Consider the following 10,433-nt stretch of genomic DNA (forward strand, 5'->3'; position numbering starts at 1 on the left):
ACCTAAACCCACTTGTTAACCTGTAATTTATACAATGCAGTGTACTCCTCCTGTTTAGATCATATTCTTAGATTTTTAATAGCCTTTTTACAGTATTTCTCTTTCATTGATGAATAGTCCAAGAATTTGTTTTCTCTCAAAGACAACAAAAGCTTCCCCCCCCCACTCCTCTTTTTTTTTCTGAAGCAACCAGTACTCGCATCTCAACAAATTCAAGCGCAAACAGAGACCATTTCTAGCTCCATACAGCTGCAGTGTAACACTCAATTGCATTTTAAACCTTAAAATCAGAGGGATTCATTTTGCCAGCCCTGCTGGACTTTCCCGTTACTCAACACTCCTCCCAGTGCACAGAAAACATGGCACTGCAGCCACAGAACTGGTGCTTTATTCAGAGAAGGCACCAAATAACAACCCACAGTACATAGATCAGGCTACAAATGAACGGACTGAAGCAAGATCTAGGAAAGCCGGACACAACACATCACAGTTTCGTCCTCGCTCAGCTCAGCCTGTTCTTGCCCACAAAACGCAGCAGTTCAAGCTTCCTCCTCCCGGCCCACCCCTGGCTTCCCAGCAGGGTTACTGGGGCAGGCAAGTGTCCCCCCCCACACCCCCTGTATTTCAGAATACACATTCAGAGAGGAGAACCTCTTTCCACAGCTATAATACAATACGTCATTCCAATAAAAGAAAAAAAAAAAGCCTTTCACCTACCTGAACACTCCTCCTGCCTTCCTTGTCCAGAGTTCATCAGCCTTGTACCTCACCACCACCCAGTCGTTGTCTGCCAGGCTCTGCCCACGGAGCTCAGCTGTCGCTCCTTACCCTGCTCGGCACTGCCCCATCACTCACACCTGCCTGGCCCCTCAGACCCCGCTCCACCGAGCCCAGCCAGGTGGCAGAAACACCAGTGGGGACACTGAAGTTGTCCTAGCATTTACCCTAATGCAAGGCTTGAACTTCTCTTACCTCTCAGCTATGCAATGATGTACCTATCGCATATCCTATCCACATATTCCTTTCCTTTTCCTCAAGGAAAGAGCTGAAGTTAATAGATGTTACTTAGAAACAGGTTAAAAGTATATACAGACTGTTATTGTGATCAACGTTAGACTGCTCAGCAAATTCCCAAAACACATTCGTACGGCCGAGCCCCACCTATTTATGGGCTGTAGGGCAGCAACCAGTGTTCTGTACTGCAAGCCCAGTGACACACCTAACCTGGTAACTGATAACTCTCCCTGGCCACCTGCAGTTTAGCTGCACCAATTTACCCGGGGTATCCGAGACCAAAGGCCAAAAGTGGCTAGAGAACCAGACTAAGAAAAAGGTCTGCATTTCAGTGCCTTGGCACGCAGCCTGTTTTGAACGCTGAATTCCATTATAGCCATGTAAGTTGGGCTTAAGTGTTAATGAAACAAGCCACTAATTGCTTCAGAAAGTGTTAATCTGTACGTCTCAGTCAGGTCCCAAATCAGCGAGGCACACAATTACCTCAGTAACTTTTAGCCCAGAATAGTTCCTCTGCCTCTAGCAGCTTTACTCAAGTGCTTAAACTAATGCACATGCTTAAATCCTGTACTGGCTTGGGCTGTAAAGAACACTTTAATAACTGCAGAACAGGCTGTTTGATCATCTTCAGGATTTTAAGAGGTGTATTTTGTATCTGGTTTCTTAAGTTTCAGTTTTTATCTTGGAATAGAATAATTATCCACTGACCTTAACATCTGCACTTTATCTTCCCCATTTATTTCTGTAGAAAAAGCAATTATACACAGCTTCAGATCAGTGCTGCCACTGAAGTTAACTTACAGTTGGGACCACTTTAAATGAACTCACAAAAAATTAAAACAAATCTCTGCTTTTCTTTATCCTTTTCTTTAACTGTCTTCTCAGCTCCCTGCTAGGGGGAAATTTTTGCAATGGTGGAATTAAGATGAAAACATCTGCCAGTAAAACGTGGCTCCCGAACTTAGAATATACAAATGGAACGTCATGCAACTTCTGAGCCGATACACAAACGCTCGTGCCTCTTGCTCTGACCTGTCAGAGGTCCATGAAAGAACAGATGCTCTTGCTTCCCTGGCTGGCAGTTTTCAATGGTGTCTCACATCTTCAGGACATGGCATTACCTAAGGGCACCCCAGTCTGCTCTCAACTTGGTACACACAGCATGACTTTTTTTTTCCTGAGTTTCTGACCCTCCAAATGAAAGTGAATTATGGTCCTTTAGTACACAAGCAAGTATTTATCAAGGATTATGGTAATATTTTAAAATAAGTGATTACTTCGAAAAGACGCCTGAGACACAAAGAAAGCATCCTGGCAAGGAAATTCACCTATTTAGTCATGTGCACAGAAAAGGGGTTGTGCAGTGATGCACCTCTCAAAAGGGCACGGAGCGTATTAGCACTCCGAATCATGGAACTTGCTATTTCCGTTTCCTACTTTTCTTGGACTCATTTGAAGGCCAGGACTCAGTGAGCCCTGGGCCATCCCACGCCAAAAATCTAAAATCAGACAACATCAGTTAAACAAAGTATGAAATAACACTGACAAAGTGTATACAGTAGGTGCCCATCAGGACTCCATACTTGCCAGGAACCTCCTCTGTCCTTTCCTCTCTTTGTAGCTGTTGCCTGATACGTCCTGTTCTCTGCCATCACCATCCACATTCCTTCATCTATGCTGTATTTTTGATCTTATGTCTAAGGCTGTCCTGAAGCACGTGTGAAACACACTGTACATACATGGCACTGTTGACTTTTGAGTCTCAACTCCTCCTTCAACAGATCCCAGCTCCTGGGGACAAGGGATGACAGGAAAATCTAACCTTAAGCTTTTTAAACATGATCATATAGCCCTGGTAATTTTAGAGAAAGAACTAAAAGCTCTGACATAACTGCAAAGCATAGAAAGAGACAAAGTCAAAATCTAACTAGGGCAAAATAATCGCTCTCATTGCTATTTTATATTCTTGCAGTTTGCAAGCTAATCTCACAATCTATGGTGCAAATTCACACTTCCCTGGCAGTAACAGAAGTGCATAACTAATGTTAGGCAGACTACATAACTCCTGGAGACAGGCTCTTTACTTACGGAAGGAGTGTTGGTTGGAGCCCAAACTCACTCCACCAAAACCTGAGAACTTACCTGCCCCTACTTTTTTAGGCTGAAGCCAATAGCAAAAAAGAGGTACATTTAATCCACACCAACTCGTTTGTCTCAATATAAAGGCATCTTTTACTACAAACAAATCAAGTCAATCAGAGCATAGAATTCAAATGTACAAAGTGCTTCTGAATTTTCTGAACTTTACTGCCATGGGCTCTGTAACAATAACAATTCAGGTTCAAGTACCTGAATCACACAAAGCAGAATTCAGAACTACTACCTCCACATGTAGATACATCTGAAGTCTATGCAGCAGGTATTTCCACTTATGAACCATTATATTATTATCTCATTTGCAAATACTGCTTCAGATTCAACAAGGTGTGTGACTATACATTTCCAAGTGACACACCATCCATTTACTTGCTTTAAAGTGAAGATAATATCTACAGTAAACAGTCTGATATAAATAAATTCACAAAGATATACAGTACATTTCAAAAAGTGATTTCAATTCTAATAAAAAACTCTAGATTTTCATTGTATTTACAAAAAAATAGCAGATTTATACTAGCAGAGACAGTATTAAAAAAATAATTTGCATCTTCACTAATAAAATAATCTACTAAAGGAAGTCTCAGAATAAATAGCAACAAAAGTTAAACTTCATATTTTTCTTAAGTAAGGCTGAGGTTTAAAGGTCAAATCCTACAGTCATATACATGTGTATGATTTAACATGTATAAGAAAGAGGATTTGACCCCTTGTTTTTTGAAAATAACAACAAACGTGCAAGTATTGTCTAAAACATAAGTTGATTTGTTCTTGGACTGGTGGGTTGCAAAGCTCTTGTCCCTCTTTTGACCTCACGTGGGAATACAGCCCCAAATATATCTTCATGGTATCGCTTTTGGCTCTGCAAAAAAAGAAAGGAAACCCAAGAGATGAATTAAATACTGCTAGCTCCTCTTTATGTAACAGTTAAGTAACTAAAAGGTCTTTTTTATTTGTCTGACTGGTTCTGTGGTAAGTGGACTTTTGTTACTGTCAGTAAGGGGAACCTATCTGAATCCCAGACACACGTGCTCCAGGACAAGTTCTTATAACAAAAGGGTCCTAACAAGCCAGCAGATCCAGGCACTGTGTTTTCAGTGATGGGCCCACTAATTTCTTAAACTCACTTTCCTCCATTGGTTCAATAAAGTCTCAAACTCTTGATGTTCCAGACACACTGCAAAGCTCATGTCCAGGACCCAAAGGGAGACACTGGGGAAAATGGTAGATGTAAGAGAAGAACACCACGTGTCACTCTTACACCCTAACCAAACAGAAACTGTGTTTTAAACCATGGTGGCTGGACTAAGTTGATCACTTAAAGCTTTTTTCCTTGTGCTTTCTGCTGAAAAGAAACAGCCTGCAAGGTCTCGAGGGTGACTTTGAAGACCTCTGTAACCTATCCTGGAACACTGTCTGACTGGAAAGAATGCTTTGCACACCACAGCATACCTTTAGCTGGAAGAAATACTCCTCTGCCTGCTGCTCATTGAGGTTCAGGTTTTTTGCAAGCATCCCTTTCAAAGTCTGAGCAACATCCTTGGCCATGCGTACGTCTCCACAGACATACAGATGCCCTTCCTCCTTATGCAAGAGGTTGCACACTTTGGTCTCCAACTTGCTTTGAAGAATGTCTTGAACATAGACCTTAGAAACAGAAGAAGGATCATTAGACAAGGCTTCTTAAATGCTACTTTGACTACTGACTGTTCTAAATTCCATGTGGGTCTATGTAACAAGGTTCTAAATGCCTTATCTGTTCCAGCTGTGTGTTGCACCACAGCAAAGAAGAAAAATGCTTTCATGTCGTCTTTACAAGCCCCAGTTTTGGAGGCTAGACCTGTCTCCTGATTAAACTAGAGCAGACTAAGACTCTTCTTATTTAGAACCAGTTACAACTGCCAAAGACTCCTAACTTGCCAGGACAGTAGGATAGCTAAAAAGAGGATAGCTTAAGTGCTGTTGTTTTCTCCAATCAAGATTTCATCTAAGCAAAATTAATTTCCAGGGTCACTGTGTCATTGCAATGGTGACAAATGGCCAGAGACAACTCAGTTCTAGCTCAGGGGCTAATCAAATCCTACAAAATTTAAAGTTTCTGAAAATGTTCCAGCTTCTAGTTTCAAAGGCTTTTTTCACTTAAAGTGCCTCTGTATATGGCAGTAAAGGTTTTATATTTATATAGCTTGCTTGTATTGAAGTGCATAGTGAGATTCTCCTTAATTTTGAAGGAATGGGGCCTTTTGTTACTTGTTCACAATACACTGAAGCAAAATGCTAACATTTTTTTAAAGAACATTGTTAAACAGAGCCCAGGCCTTAACTTGAGTGACCACTCTGGAAGGAGCCAACCCCTAAAGAACAAAGGAACCAGCCTTACTTTAGCTTGGCCAGCTTGCCGGGAGTAAGCTGTATAGACTTCTTTCAGGACTCCCTTCCTCTTCATTTCCTCAGTTTCTTCTTTGTAGATGTGATCCACGTCTGGCTGCCGGCAGCCAAACAATAACGTCATGTCACCACCTTTGATCCCTGAAACCAACATTGGAAAGCTTTTTGTCTTTCCTGATAAGGCCTATTATCTCTTATGACTATTCCCATAGAGGGCCCCATTGTCACAGTAACTGGCTGTGTACAGCTGTCTGTTCCACACCTGGAATACTGTGTTCAGTATTGGTCCCCGCTACACAAAAATGCTGTGGGCAGGCTGGAGAGCATCCAGAGAAGGGCCACAAAGATGATCAAAGGACTGGGAAGCCTGCCATGTGAGGAAAGGCTGAGAGAACTGGGTTTGTTCAGCCTTAAGAAAAGAAGGCTTAGGGGAGACCTTATTACCTTGTTCCAGTATTTAAAGGGTGGCTACAAAGAAGACGGAGACTCCCTTTTTACATGGAGTCACATGGAAAAGACGAGGGGTAATGGGTACAAGTCACTCCTGGGGAGATTCCGACTGGACACAAGAGGAAAATTTTTCACAATGAGAACAATCAGCCACTTGAATAATCTCCCCAGGGAAGCAGTGGATTCCCCAACATCAGACACTTTTAAGATTCAGCTGGACAGGGTGCTGGGCCATCTTGTCTAGACCCTGCTTTTGCCCAGAAAGGTTGGACCAGATGATCCTTGAAGTCCCTTCCAACCTGGTATTCTATGATTCTATGATTTTCTAATTAGCCTGTCTCACTAAACACCTGTCTCTGTGTCTGTGTGTGACAGCTTCTGATTTTAGGGTCTTGCAGTAGGATTGAACCTGCCCAAATCCTTGGAGAACTATGTGGATTCGCCTGTTGGAGCAGGTTCCCCAAATGGGCTGATACAGGCAGGCCAAAGTGTTCTCTCCATACTGTGGCCCCTGCGTGAGCACCTGGGGCAGTCACTGAACAAACAGTATTTACAAGAATACATATGCTGCTCCCTCCAGGTGACCAAACACCTCAAGACCACCGGAATGGTCTCAAATGGGATGGATTAGCTGTTTCAGTGCAGTGTTCAATCAGTCTGGGGATGACAAATCTCTACTGGGTTTACTAGGCTAATGTTTCTGCATGTCTCCATCTGTAGAGATTTTATTTGGAGGACTAGGGATGTCTTCTGCTGCTAGAGGAGTTGTGGCCTCCCCCGTCTGGCAATCTCCATAAGTACCTTTCTTTTCCAAGTCATAGAGACGCTGCAGCCAGAAACTTCTGAAGGGAGCAATTCCTGTTCCTGGGCCGATCAGAATGCATGGCTTGCTTGGGTCCTCCGGGAGCCGGAATTCCTTAGCACTAAAATGAAAAAATATGTTAATTACGTAATTAGTTTATGTCTGACATCCCAGTGTCAGTTTCCTGAATGATTTTGAGCAGCACAGCATAAGTTACTAATTTGAAAACAGTAATGGGGCTTAACTTGGTGACAGTTGCTTCTTGTTCCCTTAGCTTTACTTGCTCTATAGTGGATATGCTGACAGTGGGGATGGTGTCATATGAATAGGATTCTTTCAGAATTTTCTAATGATTTATGATTTTACTCAACATAAGACATGCAAACAATGTAAAAATGCAAACAATGCAAAAATCATATGCAAACAATGAAAAAAACCACTGAAGAAGCTGAACTAAAAACCACTGGGTTTTGGTCTTTTTCTTTTCTTTTTTCTCTGTCATACACTCACCTGCGTATAAAGCACGGCACTATTTCATTGAGAGGTATTGTATTCAGCCATGTGCTGCAAACTCCATGGTGCAGAGGCCCTTGTCCATCTAATCAGAGCAAAGGAAAACACCTTTGTCAGTATTCAAAAGCTCTCCATTTTTAAAAAAAGCACAGTTATACTTAAAATTATGGTTTTCAAATAAGTATATATCTAGTAACTATTTATAAAACAAGGATACACCAATGATGCAGCAGGATTTTAGCAAATCCTGACACACTATGAACATCTGCACTGCAGTATACTATTCTGCATGTATCACCATACAAACTTTTTGTTACAGATATGCTTCATGCCGTATGGCAGACACAGGTTGTTTTCTGTACCACAATGCAGCCTAAATATCATCTAATTAAGAGAGAAAAGAAAACAACAATTCCTTACCTCTTGTCCTGTAGTTTACAACTGCAACTGTGAGATGAACCTCTCTGGCTGTCATGTCACAGGAGGAACTGACAGAATAGTACCTGGGTTTCAGAAACGGCAGCTGAGTCAGTAAGAAAGCTGTTGAGACCTCAGCAGAAGGAAACTCCTCCAGGACCTCCAGGATGTTCGGACTGTTGTAAAACTTCCATTTATTGTATTCTTCCATGCTCTAAAAGTCAAAGGCCACCATCACAATGTTACCAGGTCATGCTGAGTTCAGGAGAGCAGGGATATTTGAAATGTCACTTATAAATAAGATTCCTGCTTTACATTCAATTAAATATGCAGGCAAATCAACACAGAATTCTCAAAACTTTGCCTAGACCAATACTGGGGTTTCCTAAGAAATTGTTTAAGTTTTGAAAACAGAACTACAGAATACTCGCTATAGTTTTCTCAGATACCAGCTCTCTCGGTGAGGATGTAGAAACTGAAGTAGAATCGGTTTCTCAGCCCTCTGCTATGGGATATCCACAAAACTGTATGGGCCCAGGTCCTGATACCTACTGAGCCTTGCTGAACCCAGCAGGAGAAGTAAGCTCTTACCACACCTATGAGTCATTTGTTAAAGTTACATCCTTCTTACTCTCACAGTACCAAATTCTCTGACAAAAATATCTACCACCTCCCCTCCAACCCCTCCACCTGCAAACTGTAAGGTCTTTTAATGGTGTATCATCAGAAACCACCACGAGGCAGGCAAGAGAAACAGGCAGGCAAAATGGCCCACCCAGAACCACACAGGAAACATGAGATCTAAAGAAATATCTTGATTCCCACGCCCAAGTTGAGCCACAAGACAACCCTTCACTCACTGTGGTTCGTTTTACAAGCACATAGAGCATGTAACAGAGGGATAAAAATCAATCACCATCACTACAGAAATTTCTTAAGCTTCTACTACACAGTAAAAGGGCATCAGATGGTCCAGTATACAGTACTTCTAACATAAATCTAGCCCTAACACTTACCTGACATAAAACTTCCAGTCTCTGTTTGTCTCCTTCCGCTGTTGCCAGCTGGGAGAGTTTTTTTAGCAGTTGTTGGGAGGGTGGAGTGGTGATATCAAGCAAGTATGTCAAAGCCTGGGGAAGTGTGCAGGCTGGAATCTTTTTGTCACTTGTCCAGTAGCCACCTGGAAATGAGGGAAATAAAGAACACTTGGCAATTCCCATGGCATTTGACAGCTGTAGAGCTTTGCAAAACTCAGTGTCCTTCAAAATGACTTCAGACTGGGTTGCAGCAGGTCTGGACCACAGGACCCTTCTGAATAGAGGTTAATGTGAGGTTTCGAACTTTTTGTAAGGGGAGGATCTGATGCAGAGAATTGCATGATAATAAAACACCACTTTAAAATGAAAAGTCTTTCATTTGGGGAAATCATCTTTCTGTGTGTCAGAATCTTATGATTTAGCAGATTGTTCGTACTAAGATGGAAAAGATTGTCATGACATTAATCTATTTTAGGACTCTGATATGTAGCAACAACAAGCAAACTCTGGTGATTAATTTAATTGCAGTCAATGGCCAATTCAGCAACTGAATTACAAACAGCGTCAATGTAGGATAACTCTATGAACAGTGGTGGAGTTACCATGGACTGCCAGAGTATGCGAAATCAGAATTGAGAATTGTAAGAATAACTAAAAGCATCAACAGAATCCTATTGAAACTTACGAAAAAGATAACAGAAACAAATTCAGTCTATAAAAATTCTCAGGAATTTTAGATAAATCTGTCAAACATCATCTGTTATTTTATATCAAGAGAACCAACTTACCATCAGTGCAGGTTTCAAGTCTGATAGTCTGATCAGCTGGAGGGGCATCCTTGACATGTGCAATGAGGCCATGGACTAATTCTGGCTGGTTGCCTGGGAAAATCCCGATATGTTCTCCGGGCAGGTAGTGCACTTCCTGATTAGTCTCACAGGAAAGCTTAACTAGAATGGTAGCACGACTAGACAGAGAAATAAACAGATCAGACAGATCTTGGTTACGTCGACAGGATTTCCCTTGAATTGCACAGAAAAGGAATAAATCTGAAGTGACAGTTGGCAAGGGCTTACTTGTGTTCATTACCAAATTATCAGACAAGCTTAGTACTTCATGGAGACTTAAACAAATAATAGTCCAGATATGTGAAGTACTTGTATCAAAACAAGTAAGATTCTGAAGTGCTGCCTGATCTGTCCAGTATAGAATAAATGTGCCTGTAATCAGTCAATGGAAGGAAGTGCAGCTCTAGTGAAGACTGAATAGCTCGCATCTTGAACCAGCTCAGAGGTCTTCTCATTAGACAACTGTATTTAGAACAGGGGTGAAAGAGACCTACCAGAGGATGCTGAAGAGCCATTCATAGATGCTATCGCCAAGACAGATGTTAGCACTGATTATCCTTTTGTATTTCTTTGTATATTGTCTTGTCTCAGCTTGCTTTGCAGTACAACTGAATGCAGCAGCTTCTTGCACTATACCTTTTCCTTTTTTTTCTTCTTTTTTTCTGCTAAGGGGCATTTTTTCCCCTAAATGAAGTAAATATTTGCCTGGCATGTAGCATACCAAGCAAGGGAGAGGGACCATACACCTGACCTTCCACATTTAGTAGGTATCAAAAGGCCATATCACAAAGTTAGTTATTTCCCTAC

The 10,433-nt window shown here is 41.6% G+C and overlaps 1 protein-coding gene across 1 annotated transcript in view; it reads right to left on the bottom strand.

Moving 5' to 3' along the window:
* Nucleotides 1–3,919: 3,919 nt before the first annotated feature.
* NOS2 (nitric oxide synthase 2, inducible) overlaps nt 3,920–10,433 on the bottom strand; it is an 18,184-nt gene continuing 11,670 nt past the window's right edge. The window contains exons 19-26 of the mRNA XM_009706969.1: nt 9,567–9,745; nt 8,758–8,921; nt 7,745–7,955; nt 7,322–7,409; nt 6,811–6,932; nt 5,552–5,700; nt 4,624–4,818; nt 3,920–4,033 (exon numbers count right to left, since the gene is read on the bottom strand). Of these exons, the coding sequence (XP_009705271.1) occupies nt 3,920–4,033; nt 4,624–4,818; nt 5,552–5,700; nt 6,811–6,932; nt 7,322–7,409; nt 7,745–7,955; nt 8,758–8,921; nt 9,567–9,745 (1,222 nt within the window). The remainder of the gene's footprint in view (nt 4,034–4,623; nt 4,819–5,551; nt 5,701–6,810; nt 6,933–7,321; nt 7,410–7,744; nt 7,956–8,757; nt 8,922–9,566; nt 9,746–10,433) is intronic.

Source organism: Cariama cristata, unplaced genomic scaffold, assembly GCF_000690535.1.
Source record: "Cariama cristata isolate BGI_N322 unplaced genomic scaffold, ASM69053v1 scaffold6849, whole genome shotgun sequence".
Taxonomy (NCBI): Eukaryota; Metazoa; Chordata; class Aves; order Cariamiformes; family Cariamidae; genus Cariama; species Cariama cristata.